Consider the following 20,888-nt stretch of genomic DNA (forward strand, 5'->3'; position numbering starts at 1 on the left):
TCAAAGAATCTCTTTTCCTGTGAAGTAAACTATTTTGACAGTAGCATCTTGTATGAATACTTCATTTTGTCAGCAGGATCAAAGCATACCTCATGTTTTCTTCCTCCTGCTATTAAAGCTTAGAATTTGAGCTCTTGACCGAGGGAGTTGTTTGTGAATGTTTTCAGAATATGTGGATCAGTTCACACTGTGATTGCACTGATAGCTGTATGTATCCGTAGACTATTTCTAGGACCGCTTAGAAACAATTTTTACGTGATTGCCAAAAAGAAGAAATGCATGAGGTCTGTTTTCATAGGTTCCTGGCTGGAGTGGTAGACTTCTGGGCTTTGTCAAAGACCATTCCAAGCTTCCTGCTGTATGCACCCTCATGCACGTGCACACACACGTGGGCACGCGCGCGCGCACACGCAAATATACACATACGCAGAGTTCTCTGAGGTGTGTTGTTACCAGGTACTTAAAGAAGGTATCGTGCCAAACATCAAGAAATAAATGTACCTGAGTGACTCCTTCCCTAAGGTATAATCACACACACACAAAGCTGAAAATTTCATTAATATACTGTTAATGAACTGATGCAGAAAAGAGCAAAAGATGAACTAAAGAGAAGGACTCTGAAATATAATGTAATCCCTAACTGCACAGAAGCCAGAAAGATATTAGTAGCTAAATCTAGAAAATGACTAGGTGACCAGAGGATGATGAAAGTGGCAAGAAATTAGAAAGGGGTTCAGAATATGTTAGCGTCTTCTAATAATTGGCTTAAATTTGTTAACTAATCACCACAAACTTATAAGCATCACTCATAAATGTTTGACCTTTTAAGATTTATCGAATATGTTGATAATTTTGACCTTATTCTTAAAGTACAGGCTCAGGCCTCACAAGAAGGTGATCAAACACGAAATCCTTAGGCAGGCAAATATTCTCAATTATGAAACCTTCATTTGTTAGGGCGAATACACTCTCCCAATTATGAAAATAAATGTGAAAAAGACAGAGTGTTAATTTTTAATAAGTATGAGGTCACGACATGTTTTATTTTCATCTGAGAGAGGCTATGGGGTTCTTCAGATCTATAACTCCTACTCATTATTTTTTTTTTTTAGTCTAATAGCTAGGTACAAAAAATGGTAAAGAAACTTGACTGGAAAAAATATCAATTCATCATTTTAATATTTCATAACAATGCAATTGCTTTCATTATGTCTATGTTTATAATTCAAATTATTGCATAGAAAATGATTTTAAAGGGTTCCAAGTACAATGAGTTTCAAAAGTTGAAGAATTAAGGGCAATTGCAGATAATTATATTATTATCCTCAAATATCTGGTTAATTCAAACTGATATATTTTAAAAAATTTCCTTAAGTATCTGGACAAATACCTCAATTTTTATGCTACATTAAATTTGACAATTGTACTATTTTGCTTTGACTCAGTCTTTAAAAATATTTACCTCCTGTTTGTCTACCTTGCCTTAAAAAGAATGTTATGGAAAAAGGTATTCTGGAATACTGGCTTGGCTTTTACTTGGGACCTTCCCCTGACACAGAAAAAAATTATTTTGAGAACAAATGCACAATGCAAACATATAAACATTTTAATAAAATTTTCATCATTAATGAAACTCCTACCATGTTCTAGAAACCTTGCATAAATATTTCATTTAAAATTTTACAGTAATCCCTTTTAAAGTGGCTACTTTTTTTTCTTTTGGCAATAGTGGAAAAATCTGAGGCTTAGTAGAAGTATGCTTCCCAAAGTGGCACAGGGAATAATAGACTAATTAATAATTACCTAATTAATAATAGGTAATAATAATAAAAGTAGATTTCCCATATAGGATTTTTTTTGTCAACTGCATATTGCCATTAAGATTTGGATGTCTTAAATAACTAATGTGTTCTTTGTAAAAAATAAACGTGAAAAGGCTTGTAAACGTGTATGTTCGTTTAGGCCTCTTTATGTGTAGAAACATGGCATCACTAAGAAACCGAAGCAGCATTTTAACCATATCAGCCTGCAGTGACCTATAGTTTCACATTTCATCCTTAAGAGGGTCCTTGGAGAATTGAATCCAATGAATGTTCCAAGGCCAGACACAGTCATAAAATTCCCAATCTTAGACTCCACCTGGGTTATCTAATATTGGCTAAGTGGGGGGGGGGAAAGAGCCAAATGATTATCCTATGGAAAAATTTAATGCATCTTATCATAAAGATACAAAATGTAAATAGCTTCGCTCTAATATAATTCAACAATATCACTGAAAGCAGGGAATCCTTTTACAAAGTGATTCTCTGTTGCATTTTTTGTTAATTTTTCTTTATTTCCAACATTAATAAAATCTCAATTACTGGACTAAATATGGCAATGAATATTAGCATCTTAAAAGTAGGATCAAAGGCATTACAAATTGTTTTTAACCCTGGAATTTCTCAAAGAGCCAAATACATGTGTAAATGAATGAGACCTGCACAAACCACAAAGACTCTTCTTGCAAATGGGTATAGAGCAGTTCGTTCAGAATCATAAACAACAGGTCATAAACTGAGGCTAAAAACAAAACACATTGAGCTAACACTGCATTAACATGGTAGAAATATGGAATATATGTATGTATTTTTATTTTTAAATATTGTTTTATGGAATTTCCTTTTTATAATTTTTTTTCTGTTATTATAACAATTTGCCAATTCTGAGGGTGACCCATACCACATTTAGGACCAGAGCATATTTGTCACCAAAAACAGGGAAACTATCTCCTTGTATGCATGAAAAACAATGATATTAAATATATAAAAGATGCAAAACAAATAGGCTTCTCTTTCTAAAAATCCAAGAATTATCATTTAAAAATGTTGTAAGATGAGCAAAAAATTGACTCTCAAAAGTTAATTTTTCAATTTCTGTCAGCAAAAGATTGAAAAATAGAAATCACGATTTTTTTATGTCAACGAAACTTTGGGTATAACATTGGGCTTTAGATAAAGAATACCCTTCAGTGATGCATGTATCTGGATCTGTACTATCTTTCAGGCCTGGGATAGATATCCAGGGTGATTTAGGATATTCAGGATGTAATTTCTTCAGGGCACAATATGTACTGTAACTGGTACAAAAATATTTTAGAAATCAATTGAAGACCATAGGTTTTAACTTCTTGGCAGCATATAGTTGACTTGTTCTAAATAAAGATGCTGCTCAGTCCCAGTGATTAGAGACGGATCATTGACTTGGGAAAAGTGTTTGCATACTGAGCATAGGATAAAGAAAAGTGCCAAGAGGAGAAAATAGCTGTGTTTTACGTCAGGACCGAGTCTGGAACGCATGAGACCATGGGAGAGCAGGTTTCACCATCCAATTCTGTTTTCCCCCTTCCCATCAGGGCACTGTGGCATTTCTTAAGGTAAACACTGCCTACTGTCTTATCTGCACAGCATGCAGATCAATAATTGTGTTCCCTTTGTTTAATGTTTCCAGAACATCAGGAGACAGTGTGGGGGCCAATTTAGTAGCCGGAACCAATGTGCAGTTTATATCTTTGAAAAAGTCTAGGCTTCAAGTTCACGTGAAATGTGCTCATGTTTCTTTTTCTTTTCTTTTCAATGGAGAAGAAAAGCTGGCCTATTGCCATTCCTGCTTTTAAGAGTAAGTAACCATCAGAGGGTCTGAGCTATAAAATACTTAATGGCAATAAAGACTACAGTTCAGCCCTACCGATGGATGATGTTAGCAGTTTGGAAGGCAACCAATCTCTGAAACGAAATGGGAGGTGTGATCAAAAATAAGGAAGCCAAAATTAAACTGTAGAGCTGTTTTTCAAGGTAATATTTATATAATACACTCTTCAATGAAGACAGAGTGCATTAAAATGATAGAGCATTAGAAAACATTGCCAAAAAATATCTAAAAGTAATGAGCATTTCCCTTAAGAGAAGCTAAATCTAATTAAGGAAAATGCACAAAAATAAAATGGGATGTTTGAAACTACAGAATGGCATTCTAATCTATGACAATTATGTACTATTGAGTTTTTAAAAATATATAAAAAAGAAAAAGCATAATTTGTCAATCTCTTAACCACTAATGAAATACAGATAGACACTATAGATTTCTGAAATGTGTATATCAAAAGCTAATAGTAATGCAATTTTAAATACTGTTCTTTGAAACTTTATCATGCTTATATACATATATTTGATTCTAATAGATGATGCAAGCTCAACCCTTTGATTGACCTACTTGTTGGGCAGTAATGTTGCCATATTGTGGCAATTATGGACTTTCAATTATTTTCACTTTTTAATCATAACTTAATTAGCTGTTGAGACCAGTATTAGAAAAAAAAAACATCTACTTGACATAGGTCACTCAATTGAACAAAATTGTCTGTATTTCTGCTAAGCTGGCCAACTTGCCTTTACAAATTTCAGTGAAATATAGATTTTGTCCTTCACTAGATCTATGTGAATATGGCCTATTTATGTTGAATATAAACTCTTGAAATTTATGTTGACTATAAACTCTTACTAACTCTTAAATAAAATTTTATAAAAAGAATATTTCCTATCCTGCTTGAAAGCCTAGCTGTGTAGAGAGTGAGTCACCACCACTTACTTCTTCCTTGATCTTCACTGTCATCTGACATTCAGGACATTCCCATACTCACCAGTGGGCCCAGAGCACAACCTTTGGCCGTGCATGCTTGGACTCTGAAGGAATGTAAACTCCAAGGAGCAAATCCATGAGCGTGACAGCTGAGTTCTGAGGAATTGTGAATTAATATTCCATCTAGATAGAGTCCATAGCTTGTGATAACACCTGGGAAGATAATAATTGGCTTTTAGTATGACTTTCCAGACAACAGCAAAGAATGGCTTAGGAAAGCAAGCGCTTCTTGATGTGAGTTCTAATTTCATGGAATTACTAAATTACAGTGTCTGGTATTTTCTCTGATCTAAACCCTGTCTCTTTCAAAAGGATAAAACAGGCATTAAACCCTTAAATATCAAATTATTAAACTGATTAGTAGAGAGACAGAACCCAAGACTCCCAGTATGGACTCTTCCTATTTCATCATGTTAACTGCTATCCTCTGCATTCCAGATCAAATATGACTACATTAAGTATATTCATAACTTTTATTGTTTTCTAAAATGGTATCCCTAGTCAAGGTGCTCTAGAAGTCAAATGACCGTATTTGTTAATGCATTATATATTACTCAGGAATATGTCCAGCACTGTCCTAAGCACCTGTTGTGTATAAACTTGTTTTTGACCTTCTCCTAGCAGCATTACCAAAATAGAGGCAGCGTTATTATCACCATTTTATAGGAGAGGAAATTCAGGCACAGGCCAACTAAGTAACTTGTCCAGAGTCACATAACTGGCAAATGCTCGAGTCAGGATTTGAATCTCGGAAGTTTGGCTCTAGCACTCATGCTCTCAACTATAATATTACATAACCTAAACATAAAAGCCAGGCACAAGTTGTACGAATTTCTTTCACGGGACAATCAAGAATGGTTTGGAGAAACTACGATTTGCTGTTTTTAATGATCAATTAAATTTATATCAGAAGGAAAATTATGTGACTTTTCATGAAAACAACTAGTAGATATATAAGAAATTATAGTTATTGAATATAATCATTTGAATTATTCAATCAACATATTGGCACTTAAAGGAAAATAGGAATCTATGTTCACTGGAATTACAGAATCCCCAAACTGATCAAGCATTATATGATGAGAAACACAATTTTTCTTATGTGCCTAAATTGGAACCTCTTTCAAAGTAAAATTAATTTCACAGTGGTATTTGATTGCCTGACTCTAGGATCCTCAGGCAATCTTGACTCTTCCTCACCTGTGCATTTCTAGAGATTAGCACCATGCCAAAAACATAGTAGGCACTTAATATCTATTGATTGAATGAATAAATTAATGAACACGCAGCTCTGTAGAAGTATCAGCATCCAAAACAAAGGGAAAATGTAAGGTACAGGAAAAAGAGATATTGAGCTACCTGAAATATGAGGAGAGACTTGGTAAAAAAGTGATATGAAAAAATAGCCCCGATAGAAAATTTGGAGAAGGAATGAGTTTTTAAAGAAAAGACGCAACATCAAACATTCACCCATCATCATATCAGAGGTGGCCTTACTGGTGGGACCATGGCACCAGGAGATTTTTTCCCAATGTCTCTTTCTCCTGGGAGGATATTGCTCAATTCCAGAACCTGCTCATGATCTTGGGAGCACCATCACCTGCAGAGTTCTAGAATGCTACACTCACGGTCAGGCTATCCTGCACAACTTTGTTTTTGATGTCAAAATCAGTTTATAACACAAGAAGTAAGGTGTGAGCTAACACCATAAAAGTTACTCATCTTACAATATACATCATCAGCCTGTACCCTAAGAGATTTCAGAAACAGCCTCCTGAGACCTACATTACAGCCCAGGCTGCGTGATAACACCTGTGGATTTGTGTGTGGGGAGGGGGGGTTTCTACAGGATGCGGTATCTGATTCCAACTAGGGGGTCAATACTTGGCTGGCTTTTCATAGTGAGAAATATGGAAATGGAAGTCAAGGAACATAGAGTGTTTCCTCTCACTACTATACTTAATAACCTTCAGAAAATATTTTTGCTTTCTCTAGCCACAAAGAGGAATACTATGTTTTGGGCTGAAACCGAGATACCACTAAATTGGAAACCGAGAATATTACCTGGCAATTTGGGACCTTCATGCAACTATATCAAGAGGCAAGAAAAAAAAATCACTATATAGAAATTAGCTTCTTGCCACCCACTGACACTAAGCATGTAAACCTTTTAGTAATGAGGTTCAGGTTGCCTTACTAGGTCAAGGATCCCAAACATATGAGCTACTGACTGAGGGCAAAGGGAAGAAGTTATAAATATCAACTGTGGCCTTATGCTGGTTATGGAAATGAGACTGGTAGGTGCTACTATGCTTTATTTCTTTCATATTACATAAAGATTTGTACATATTAATGAATTTTCTCTCCTTTTCTCTACTGATTTACATAAATCAAGAAAGTTTAGTGGGTATTCATTTTATCTTAGTTTTTAAGTTGCAACTATCCAGGAGGGCTCTGTCTACACTCAAGGGGGAGTTGACACCACCCACATGTGAATATGGTGACAGAGGGTGAGAGCATCTTCATTGCACAAGCCCAGTAGGATGTCAAGTGGAAGTTACCAGCAGCAACCGCTGCTGGTCACGGAGGGTAATGGAAGGAAGGAAGGGGAGTGTGAATGGGTGAGTGTGAGCTGACTAAGCTGGTTATTAATTGAATTCACCTACCCATGGCCCCATATCCACACGTCTACAGTTTGCTCTATCTGCTGAGCCTAAGAGCCCATGCTCTACATTTGCAGCCATCTTGCTTGTTGCTTTCCTCCTTGATTTCACCATGGGAGGCAGAAATGGGAAGAAAGAAGACGTCCAGCTTCCACCTCTGAGAGCTGAGGCTTTTGCTGACTGTTGTGAGGTCAGCAGAGGGGCAAAGCAGCTGTGGCCTCAAAAAGTCCAGGCACCAGAAATGCCTCTTCTGCATCCCCAGCTTCTTCAGTCATGGACTCTGGATGGCACTGGAGCTCAGGCTGCGGCAACACATCTTGAGGGTTCAAGAACCAAATCAGCAAAGCCGGCAGCTAGCAGAAGCTGGGGCAGACTGGGGGCCCCAAGACTGGGGGGTCCAAGACTGGGAGGTGAGCAGCTCTCTGAAAGTTGCCTCCTTTGCTCCTGCAGCCCCTCCGGCACAGTTGTAACCAATTTCGTATTTAAATATAGCCTGTCTGGGGAGTGCCTGGGTGGCTCAGTCAGTTAAGCGCCCGACTCTTGGTTTCAGCTCAGGTCACGGTCTCATGATTCGTGAGTTCGGGCTCTGCATCAGACTCTGCACCAATGATGCACTGTAGGTGCAGGGCCTATTTGGGATTCTCTCTGTATCTCTCTCTGCCTCTCCCCTACTTGTGGCATCTCTCTCTCAAAATAAATAAATAAACATAAATAAAGTCTTATTTCTAGAACATTTTCTGCTTTACTAGTTAAATCCTGGTCAGTACCCCTTTAGGATTAAAGTTGTTTATATTTAAATGAATTAATACTTTTTAAATAAAGCTACTGCTCTGACTCCATTTCCCTTCTGAGGATAATTTTGTATGCCTTGCCTTTTAAGAGAAGGTCTACTTCCCTTGTTTCCAAGTTATGGGGGAAAGAATATCTTATTGTCACGGAGCCCTATGGCTACATGCAAAAAATACAGCTGCCAACATCTGTTCTCTGTTACTCTAGCATAACCGTCTGTGAGAAGTCTGAGAGTACTCCCAGAAAGTATTCAATTCAATGCCATTTAATACTTAACATACAAAAGTACAAGTGAATGAAAACTAAGAAATGTACGTTATGTAGTGTAAAACTAAATAGTCACAGAAAATTTGAGAGAAGAAAAATGAATAAAGTCATAGCAATAATAACTATAAGAAATTATGATGGGCCAGGCACTCTGCTAAGCAATCACTTAATCCTCACCAAAAAAATCTTATGTGCAAATAAAGTGTTGCCGAAGCTCTTAAAGAAATTGTAAGACCCTTGAAATGCTATCTGCTTGACCTGCTTTTCAACAATGAAATAGAAAGTACCCAAATCAATACTTCCGTTTTCTTACATAATTGGGGAACAGGGAATTTCTTTTATGTTAGGATTATGTGCATAATATCTCATTTATCTGACCTATTGGGAAATGGCATATTTCATAGAAGTTAATTTCCATTATAACTAAATCTCATTCCTTAAGTATAAACTTTAAGAATCTTAACCATTTTTAAAGGAATTCTGTCTAGCAAGGACTACATGGTCCTTACCTGTCTTCCCACACAGACTATAATGAATATAATTGAATCATCATGTGATGACTCAATCTGTGCATTATGGACATCAAATACTATATTCTCTAATTCAGCAACATCCTCAGGGACTGATGAGATACAGGGTACTTGCCTAGCTTTCACCCTCCACATTACTTGGTGGTTATACTTAATCCATTCTTGTGTCTGTTTTATCAGTTTCCCCTCCTTCCTCCCTCACTGACAGTCTCTCAAAAACTTCTTTGTTTTGTCTACCTGACTGCAGCAAGCCAACCGCTAGCAAGCTATGCTAAGAAACTAGATAACCATGACATCGGGAACTACGGATAAAGAAATAATAGACAGTTACTAAGAGAAGGGCTTAGAGTAAGATGAGTACTTGGCAAATGAGCTGAGAATAAAATTAAGTGAGACTTGTGACAGTTAATTCAACTTCCCAGAAACTTTTTAGTATGTAGGATGCATCGAATTGAGAGGTAGATGAGACTAAAGTCCATCTTTTGTGCAGGTGAGATCACACACACATGTGCACAGTACTGAGTTACCCACATTCTGTAGGTAACTGGTATTTGACAGCATTTGTAGGAAGAGCTAAAAGATCAATTGTAGATCCAATCTGAAGAATCCAAGTGTACACTGGGTGAGCGTAGTTTAACCTTTACGTCGTGTTGGACACTCTCTTCTCCCTCGCCCATCATACCAGCTCCATTACCGAGACTTAGAGACTTCACATTCCCAACTGATCTTCACCTGTCTCCGTACCTATGGCCATCGAGTCCATTCTGTCATCATCTCATACCTGAAAATAATAGCCACCCACATGTTCTGATGCATTATTTATGTTCCCATACAACTCATTCTTCACGCTGCAGACAGACGGCCATTTTCCAGAACACGTATCTGAACATGCCACATGTAATCAGGGGTCAATCAGGCCTTTGCTGTGTCCTGGGAAGATGAACATTCCCCATCCTAAGAGCAGGAAGCTGGGATCTCTGTGAGCATGTTGTGAGGTTGGAACAGACTTGTGGTGCTGGACTCTCTGCGCTTTCTGCCCTAAGTTTGAGAGGTCTTACCTGCTAATCACCATATCTCAAGGTTGGGCCAAAGCAGGATACCACTGTGGTTTAGGGCTGGGGTCTACATTTGCCACAAAAAACCTGAGACAAGTCTATTTCCTTTGATCTGGCTTGGGCAAGGGCATTCACTATAAATTCCTGAGTTAAGGATGGATGGCCACACTTCCCGGTAAATTTGTGGATGATAAGGGGGGGAATTTGAAAATAACAATCCATTTCTTACCAAACATGCAGGCAGATGTCATAACTTGTCCTCATTAGCAGAATTTTTAATGTAAATAAAATTAGTATTATATGAAATATTGTATAATTCAGTTCCAAAAACATATATTTAGTAAGTATAAAATATGCATTAAGACAACAATTTTCATTGACTTCAGATTCCTGAAGTGTATTACAAAAACTAATGAATATAATCCAGTGGAAATTTTAAGTGAAACCTACAGAGACACTTTCCTTCTTTGAGTAGAGTACAGGACACATCTGAATAAATTTGAGAAAAGTAAAATGCCACATTCTTAAAATGCTGTGTAAGTATTTTTGAAATTATAAAATACTCTATTACTTAAAAATAATCTGAACACTTATTTTGAGTCAGACAATAGGCTATACACTTTATGTGATTTCCATTAATTCTAACAACATCAAGAAATAAGTGTCATTTACCTTATTGTAGAGTTAAGGGAAGGGAGTCTTAGAGAGGCTATTTCCCAAGGTCTCATAAATAATGATCAAATCGGGGTTGGAACCTGGCAATCTCAGCCCCCTACTGCCCCTGTTCCTCTTCATTTCCAGCCTCACTTTCTCTACTAAAATATTTAGGAATTCCTCTCAAGTTAAGAACTGATAAACATTGCTGAACTGAGGGTTGAGGGGGAAGGGGGAGGGGGGAAAAGAGGTGGTGGTGATGGTGGAGGGCACTTAAGGGGAAGAGCACTGGGTGTTGTATGGAAAACAATTTGACATTTGACAATAAAATATGGAGGAAAAAAAAAAGAAAATGAAAAAAAAAAAAAGAACTGATGAACACATTCTGACCCTAAAAGCAATTCAGTTGAGCCTAAATGAAAGATTAACATGTATGTATTAGAAGTCAATTCCTGAAAGGCCCTATGCTTGGTACTTTGGGGGTAGAAAGGACAAGAAATAATATCTGCATTTATGGAAGTAAGAAAAGAGTTAAACACAGGTCTAACTAAACAACAATTCTAGAGTTGAATAAAAGTGACTGGCTCCACAAAAACTTTATGCCCAACAAATGGTGTAGACATACGGGAACTTCATGCAGGGGCAATCACCCTGGCCACAGTGAGTCCTGAACACTTTTTAGAGCAGCTGGGGCTTCTGTGCAAAGCAGCTGGGGCTCCATGGGGCTTCCGTAAAAGGTAAGATGTGAAAAGGTCATGGCTCAGGAAGCTGTTCCTGGTGGGGACATGACATTTAGCAATGCCTAGAAGCAAGAAAGTGCAAGGTACAGTAACGATATCCAGAACAGGTCAATATTTTGTTGTTATTGTCCTAACCAGTTAAAGTCTAACAGAAAAGGAGGTATGGGCCTTGAATGCCACTCCAAGGATTTGGGGTTCTATGATGTACAGGAAAACCATGGGCATTTTTGTGTTCTGACCAAAGGCAAAATAAATGTTATATTTAGAAGAATTAATCTAGAGTCACATATTGCAATAGAGTAGGGAAGACCATGGAGGCAGACAGAAGAAGGGGAGCTGAAAATCTCACAAGGAAAAAAAACGAATTGTTAAAGCACCTTTTCCGGAATATATAGTGACACAATGTAACTGAGGCAGGGATGCAGGAATGCCACGTTGCAGCAGTAGTGTGTAATTCTAAGAGAGAAACAACTTTAACAGTTTTATATACTTTCTCTTCTTTAATAAAACAAATTTATGATGCTTAGGGTTGAGGTAGATTGTTAGACTGCAAGATGGAGTAGCAGGTCACTAGTCAAAAAAGAGGAGGGTCTATCTACCTCAGTTCAAGATGGACTCACAAAACCTCACAAAACCGAGGAACTCACAAAAGTCTGCTACCAAAGAACTAACTTACCTCTATGCTACTGGCTTAAGAAGCGACTGTCAATTTGAGGATTAAAAATAAAGTCACACCTCTGTGTGGTACCAGTACCAAAATCACAGTTGTGACGGTATACTATAGTTTTGAAAGATGTTGCCTTTTGGGAAAAGTGGGCAAAGGTCAATGTGATCTCTCTGCATAATTTCTTACATCTGCATGTGCATCTATAGCTATCTGAAAATAGAATGTTTAATTAAAGTACAAAATACAAGCTGTTACTTAGGGAGCCATGAAAGGTAAGAAGAGGCAAACACTGGGAAGCCAGAGAAAGTTTATGCTGAAAACTTAATGGTATTCACATTCTGAAATCAAGTTCTCTCAATCCTCTGGAAAATTCCTTCAAGGCAAAAAGAGTTTCAGTTTTCCTTTATAGAGGGGAAAAACAAGTTTGAGAAAGGTTGTTTTTTTTTTTTATGTTTATTTGTTTGGGAGAGAGAGTGCATACATGAGCAGGTAAGGAGCAGAAAAAGAGGGAGAGAGAGAATCCCAAGGAGACTGCATGCTATCAGCACAGACCTGATGTGGGGCTCGATCTCACGAACTGTGAGCCTTTGGTGGAGGAATATGGCCTTGGAGCCCAGAACCAGGAAGGATGGAAACAATGACTTTAAATTCTGAGACTCCATTCTCCTCCCACACTTGTATCTCTTGCTGCTGCTGTCTCCCAGGGCAAACCCAAAGGAAGCCAGAGAGAGGAAGCCCATTGACACAGGGAAGAAAGGTCAGCCTTGTAGGCTGCAGGACTGAGTGGGAGAGGAGAGAGGGGATCCAGAGAGGGCGAAAAATATATACATCTAACACAAAACAATCACGGTAATTTATTTTATGACATTGCCCTGTTTTGTGTCTTTCTGCTTTTCTCTTGCTTATTCTCTTATGCTAATAATAAGAAGATGGCTAAAACAAAATGCTAAAACATATTGTCCTTTGTGGTAAGAGGGATCAGGTTATTTAATCCAGTTCTACACATTCACTTCTTCAGTGGATAATCCACAAAATGGATAGTTAATTCCCATCAGCTCTCTCCTATAAGCAGTTTCAAGTTTGCACCTTTTGCTTTCCGCAATGGTAGAATTTTTAAGGTGTTTAATTTTCACAGGGAAGCTGAATCATAATTGTTCATAAAGCACATCCACTGGGGTATACATCTTTGTGCCTCTTCATCATGTTATGTCAGATTATATTTCCTAGGGTGCTCAATAGGTTGTCATATACAACCAAGGAAATTCAATACAAGTACGATACAATGTAAATTTAATACAAGGTCTATTTACAGCGAAGAATTCTGTTTACTGTAAGAATTAAACAACAGTGCTTTAGTGTGTCATAAAAATAACATGTATAGTGAATATAGATGCTCCAAACATATTTGTTTGTTTTTTCCAGTACATCATGGCAATGTGAATATCAACCGTGAGTTTTCCCCCAAGGTCCAGATGATGATTGAATGTGGCAGATATCTCCCTGTGTGAATACTTGATCCTTCAATTAAAAAGGAAAAGAGAGAACAGCTTTCACATTGTGGAATGATGCCTTATTACTGTTATGCGCTCCTAAAAATGGAATCAACGGAATCTAAAAAAGACTGTGCTTGGGACATTGTACCTGACAAACTGATCGGAGGTGTTTCATAAAAGTTACACAGGGTTTGCTCAAAACTGTCAAGCAGTTTCCCTAAGTGATTCACTGAATTCTATAATCCATTCCTCCTATTAAAACAGAGCAGTTCCAGGAAAGAAAATAGAATCACATTGTGGCTATTTAAAAATAAAGTTATTTCGAAAGAAGAAGTTTTAAAAAATAGTTATTTCTTTAAAACCCGAGCAAAACCAGAACAGAGATCTTAAGGATTTTGAGATTTGCCACTGAGAATAGGCATCACACAAGTAAAAGTATCTAAAAAAGTTCTTTTTTCCACGTGGCTTGATAGAATCTTAAATTATGAACCCGTTTTGCAAAAAGCAGAGAGGCAGCAGAGTACAGTGAATAAAATCATGAATTCGAGTCATTCACACCCGGTGTTTTGTTAGATTTCTACTTAACCAGTTGTCTTGAGTAATTATCACTTAAAAGTCTGGGTTTCCACATCTGATTGTTAGAACAGCAATACCCATTTCAGGGACTAGTTGTGAGGATTAAAGTACCTGGCACATCGTTATAAATTGTACCTATTACCACTACCATGTCTATTAGTGTTGCTGGGAAATCAAATACTTCTGTTTTTGTACATATGTGTTCACATTTATTTATATGGTATAATATGCACATATATTATAAATATATGTATTTATAATACATATTATAAAAGTTTCTTTCTCATCACCTCTTTAAATTTTTTAATGTTTATTTTTGCGAGAAACAGAACAAGTGGGGGAGGGGCTGACACAGAGAGGGAGACACAGAATGCGAAGTAAGCTCCAGGCTCTGAGCTGTCAGCCCAGATCCTGATGCGGGGCTCGAACCCATGAACCGCAAGATCATGACCCAAGCCAGATGCTTAACCGACTGAACCACCCAGGCACCCCGTCTTTCTTATCATCTCTTAATGTGAAGGACAACATATACAGAATGTGTATAAAGTTCTACAGTTAATTTTTTCTCTACCACCCATGTCTGAAATATATATGTGTATGTATGTGTATATATATATGGACTTAAAAACTGAACTAAATGTTCTTTCAATAATGTTCTATTGTCTTCCAGGCACTATGTATAAATCTGCAAAGATCATTAACTCCCTAAATTCTTTCTGTTCTTATTGACACTTATGGATACAGATACATCTTCGTATACATCTGTATATAAATTCTCAAAAAGCCAGCCCAGTATAAAAGGTTGAATTAGGAAAATGTTTTCATAGGTTCCTTTTCTCAAGAAGTCCCCAGGACCCTGTCCAGTGGGCACTCAACTCTCCTGTCCCACGCCCACCCTGACACTACTCAATCCTGACGGCAGGACCAATCTACCCCTTCCCACTGAGGCGTGCAAAGGGGATTCCAGCCTCACGTGCTGTCTCTCATTAGAATCTGGACAAATCACTAGGCTGAGAAAATCTTATGCCAAGCAACTGGGTCTCTGAGCCTTCGGCAGGCCGAGAGGGACTGACTTTCTGTTCACCTATGTCATGTGTTTGTAAAATGTGCAGTAAAGGTGTGTTCACATGTATTGTATGATTGCACATGCATACACTTCTCATGTTCACACAATTTCCATGTTATCACTGTCCCTATCATCAGTGAACATTCATTCCTTCCACAAGTAGTTAATACCCACCTACCCATGACTGGTACCCTCCCAACTGTGGGCACTGCAACTGGGAACAAGGCACACAGAGAACAAGGGGTAAACCTGCCCTTACGTGGGTTACAATGTAACAGGGAAACTGTTTCAGTAAATTTACTTAAGTCAAGATAGTGAATAGTTATAAGAGATTGTAAATATTAATAATAAAGGAGAATTTCATACTCTATATTTCTAGTTACTATTTTTTAAAGGCATACATTCTAATTACTTTCAAATTTCACTAAGTGTTATACTAAATAATGAGGAATAAGTTTGGTGTAGTCAGATATGTATGCAGATTTTAGCAAGGTGGATTTCAAGTGTGAGGAAAAAACGTATTTACAGATTCTGAGGCCTAAGCTTCTGAAAGGGAATATGCCTCATGAGAATTTGAAGGCTCTCAAAAGCATAATTCTAATTATGCAACTGTAATCTTCAAAACAGAGGTCACAAATTTATTAGACAGTAATCCTTCGTGCTACTTCTCATTGATGGCTGATGGTCTGAGAAAGGAAGAGTCAGGGTGCTATGGAATAAAGCATTCTTATCCGCCTAAAGGTAGCCCTTGTTCAGGTTTTAAAATCCTGTCTGAATTTGCAGCCTGTGAATAACAGGTTTTGTTTTTTTTATTTTGAGAGAGAGCTGAAGAGGCAGAGAGAGGGGGTGGGAAGGGTGGGGAGGGGGAGGGGGAGGGGGAGGGGGGGGAGAGAGAGAGAGAGAGAGAGAGAGAGAGAGAGAGAGAGAGAGAGAGAATATCCCTACTAGGCTCTGCACCATCAGTACAGAGCCCGACATGGGACTTGAACTCACAAACTGAGATCATGACCTGAACCGAAATCAAGAGTTGGGCACTTAACCAACTGAGTCGCTTTGGCATGCCAAGAACACCTTCACCAGAGGGAACATGGATGCCAGGTACTCTGATTAGAGAGACAGGGCTGGAGTTGTCACACCACCATTTTTGCAGGTGTGGGACTAGAAATCGGTAGGACACATTTGAAGGAAAGCAAAGCCTTAGGTGTAAATCCTGTGATAAAGACCCAGGCTACAAGGAGTAGGTGGCAGACTTAGGCATTGAATGGCAAGTAGCATTCTTTATAATAGCAAAATCTTAAATAACCACCACTAAAAGGTGGGTCACATAAGCTGTGGTTTTATTCAGTGGGATTCTATGCTGTCTTTCAAAACAGTGAAGTTGGGCTACGCTTAACTTCCATGGAAACGTGTCTCCGCCATGTTGTTAAGTGAGGAAAGCAAGTTGTGCGGTAGGACAGCGTGATCTCACTCTGGTTTAACAAATATTTTATACATATATCTTTATGTGATTTTTAACTGAATTTGTGATTTGTGCCTAAGTTAACACGGTCCTTAATCTTTTTCTGGTTCATAAGTTTATTGCATTTATTATTTCATCTCTATATCATATTTTTTTTATTATGATAAGAAACAGAACTTAAAATTTTGCATCTTAACTATTTTTAAATGTACAGTACAGATTGTTAACTAAACAATCTTGCAAAATTGCAACTATATTCATTCAATAGCAACTCTCCATCCTCCTCCCAAGCTCTGGCTCTTGAAAACCACATTCTACTTTCTGATTCCATGTGTTTAATGACTCTAAATACTGCATATATATAGAATCATGCAGTGTTTGTCTTTTTGTGACTGGTTTCTTTTAGTTAGCATAATATCCTCAAGGTTCACCCATGTTGTAGCATGTGATAATTTCTTCTTTGAAGGGCAGTGATATTCCATTGTATATATATATATACACCACATTTTGTTTATCCACTCATCCATCTGTGGACATTTGAGTTTCTTCCATTTCTTGGCTAATATGAATGATGCTACAATGTCTGTGGATATGCAAGTGTTTCTTAAAGTTCCTGTTTTCAATTCTCTTGGATAAATACCCAGAAGTGGGATTGTTGGATCGCATAGGAATTCTATTTTTAATTTTTTGAGGAATTTTCCATACTGCTTCCCATAATAGCTCTGCCACTTTACATTCCCACCATCAGTGCCCAAGGGTTCTAATTCCTCAACATCTTTGCCAGCCCTTGTTATTTGTGGTGCATTTATTTCTTTTTTTGGTAGTGCTAATCAGCAAATTCTTAATTGAGCATCTATTTTGTGTCAGACACTATTCTTAGAATTTCAGTACAGCACAGAACAAAATGTTCCAGAACAGGAAACATGCTCAGAGTACATGCAGTATATCATGAAGCAAAGAGTAAGCTTCTCAGTACAAGCTGTTAAGCAGGAGCAGGGCGGGAAACAAAAAAGGGAATGGAAACCAGAAGAGTGAGAGGCCACTCTCTTAGCCACTGGGAAAGGTTTAGCACAAGACTGTGATGAGTAAGAAGTGACTGTTTAAATCAGAATCATTTATAAAAAGCAGAGAGCTTATTTCCTAAGCCATGCTGGCTAAAGTCTGTCTACCAATTGCTTCATAAGCAAGAACCTGACATTTCTATCAGTACCTTTCACAAGTCTCATATTTTGTCACATATAGGCATATATTTGGAAATATACATACTTATTACTGAAAGTGGGTTTACCCAACTTTTTCATGTTAATAAGTCCTATGAAATAATTATTTACTTACACATTGACTAACAAGGTCAAGATTTATTTTAAAGTTCATCCATTTATTTTGAGAGAGAGAGATAGGGGGTGGGGGGAAAGGAGCAGAGAAATGGAGGACAGAATTCCAAGTAAGCTCTGTGCTGTCAGTGCACAGCCCGACATGGGGCTTGAATTCACAAACCGCCAGGTCATAATCTGAGTTGAGATCATAATTTGATTTAGACGCTTAAGTGAATGAGACACCCAGGTGCCCCCAGAGTTAAGATTTTGGATCCTAGAGTGTATAAAACCATGCAAGCGGCACCCATGACACACCATGATCATCTAAAATGTATATACATACATCTCTGAATCTGCCACGTCTAACAAAGACCCAGATGGACGCCACTCCCGCATCCCATAGGGAGCTTCTTCTCCATACATTTGGCACCTTGTCCACATCTCTATCTTGTGATTATTTGTTGCCGCACAGAACTCTAATGTCCTTAAGATCAAGGATTGGGCAGATTCATCTTGGTACCATCAGAATGATGGTACCTAGGAGGTCATCCAAAATATACTTTGAATAAACAAATTCAGATTTATGCAGGATATAAGCAGGTTCTTGAAGTTATCTGGGTGAGAAATGTCAGCAACTTTCATTAGAGGAGTGCAGTTGGGAGTTGTATGGCAAGAAAAGTCAGGAGCAGGCATGGGTCGAAGTCAAGAATGCCACCCAAGTTGCTGGCTGGCATGATTGGGTTGTGCTAATCAGTGAGTGGAGGAACACAGATGAAAGGGCAAGTAGAGGGGGCACAGAACACATGGAGAAATCAACTTGGATATGATGAATGTAAAGTCGTCCATGTAGAGGACTCCAGGAAGAGTCCTAACGAGACAGGTGTCAGGTGACATGTGTTTTAAAAACTCATGGGCAGTTTGATGATAATCAAGCCGATGGGACATTCTGCTTATTCAGGTGCTTGGATGGAGCACTGCAATCTACTTCTTCAGCCAGTGCCCCTAAGATGGCTCTACTGATCAGGTGCATTTCAGAAACACTATTTAACATCATTTTTGGGGAGCCCGGGTGGTTCAGTCAGTTAAGTATCTGACTCTTGATTTCAGTTCCAGTCATGATTTCACAGTCTGTGAGTTTGAGCCCTGTATTGAGTTCTGTGTAATTCTATCGGGCTCTATCGGGATTCTCTCTCTCCTTCTGTCTTCCCCTCCAGCATTGTCTTTCTGTCTCTCTCTCCCTCTCAAAATAAATAAGTAAGCCTAAAAAATAAATAAAATCGTTTGAAAGCGTTTCTTTAGTAACATAAGGATGAAATCTATTTCATTCTGCAATGCATTACTCTTCGGCAGCATATTCAGAGAGCAACCATTGTGTAGAATATGTTGCAATATGGGTCTAGTTCCATTAAATTTGACCTACATACACTTGAGGAAAAAAAAAACTAAAAATTTTTCATTCAAATGCAAACATACAAATTCATAAAAGAACAACCTAGCATCAGACCCCACACAGCTAAATAAACACAGTTCAGGAACAAATACATTCCAAACACATGTATTCCAGGCACTGGGCTGAAACTACCATTCTTTCTGTTGGTATCGTTAGAGCCAGAACTCTACAGTATATGTGCTCCTAATCAAATGCAATTTTTCACAAGAAATGACTGAATGAACTAAATATAATTAGGTGCCAACAGAAAGTATAACACACTGTTAGGCTCTGTGAAGGGAAAGAGAAATGAATGATTGGTGGTCCTTATCATGAGGTGGGCATGTTGGACAAGTACCAAAATAAATCTGAGCCTAGGAGGAAAGAAGTATGAGCCCCCTTCTCTTGATCACATATCTTGTAACAAGGGCAAGCTTAACTTTGATTCAAGAAAGAGTGGAACAATTTTATGAAACAAGAGGCCTGTGTTCAGTCCTGAGGAATGAGTTAGAGTTCCACAGGTAAAGACAGAAAGAAAATAGGGGTTGATCCACTCCAGCCTCAGAGAACTGGGACTCACAGAATTTAGTACATTTCCTGAAGTGGCACACTATTACACATCAGAGATCACATTTGTCTTTAAGCCGACTTGACTGTACACTCACGTCTTGCAACCTTACAGTAAGCCAGAAGTATTCTAGAAAGGAAAGTGTGTTAAGAGGCTCTATAAATGCAGGTTGAACCACAAGTGGGGAGTCATCTGCACACCAGACTAAAGAATTTGGATTTTATTCTTCAGGTTTTCAGGGGGAAGTATGGGGACTTTAAAACAAATAGAGGAACAAGGTGTTTTCCAACAGTCACATTATCCCTCTCCAGACAACAGACAATAGAAATCAAACACTGGAAAATTTGGGGAAATTGGAGAGAGAAGTAGTGAAAGCTTTTTTTTTTTTTAAATGAACACTATTACTTTTTAACTGTCTAATCATTGCCGCACAATCAAAATTTTGAAAATTCTGATGTGATTAAACACAAGACTCTAGAATATAATGAAAGTGTTTATGCAAATCTTCATAGTTTTTCCAGTTCTTTTTGTTTCAATGAATATATTTTAAAACTGCTTATAAATGCACAGAAAATATATAAATATTCTTTGAAATGTAGAAAGTATTTCTCTAGTCAACCTAGGATCCTGGTATCACTATAGTTCCAATTGTAATGACCCATTGGTATGAAGGAAAGTATCTTATTTTACTGTGCATATCATGTAATGGCAGTTAAGAACAATCCAGTTGGAATAAATCACTAACATTTGCATTGCCACCCATGGACTGGATTCATTTGTGGAGCACGAAGAATGGCAAGATTTTTTGACTGTTTGATGTAAGTATCAAACAGAGATCCATTTATTTTTTTATTAGAAAATTTGTAACAGTGCAGGAATCACTTCAGTAGCAGAGTTAATCACTCACTCTAATTATTTGAGCTCTCTCCATTACCTCAA

General features: G+C 37.9%; 1 protein-coding gene across 1 annotated transcript in view; it reads right to left on the bottom strand.

The window, feature by feature from the left end:
* The window catches only part of USH2A (usherin), a 697,677-nt gene that overhangs the window by 308,502 nt on the left and 368,287 nt on the right, over nt 1-20,888 (bottom strand). Inside the window, exon 35 of the mRNA XM_029933401.1 lies at nt 4,679-4,830. Within this exon, the coding sequence (XP_029789261.1) occupies nt 4,679-4,830 (152 nt within the window). The remainder of the gene's footprint in view (nt 1-4,678; nt 4,831-20,888) is intronic.

This window comes from Suricata suricatta, chromosome 3, assembly GCF_006229205.1.
Source record: "Suricata suricatta isolate VVHF042 chromosome 3, meerkat_22Aug2017_6uvM2_HiC, whole genome shotgun sequence".
Taxonomy (NCBI): domain Eukaryota; kingdom Metazoa; phylum Chordata; class Mammalia; order Carnivora; family Herpestidae; genus Suricata; species Suricata suricatta.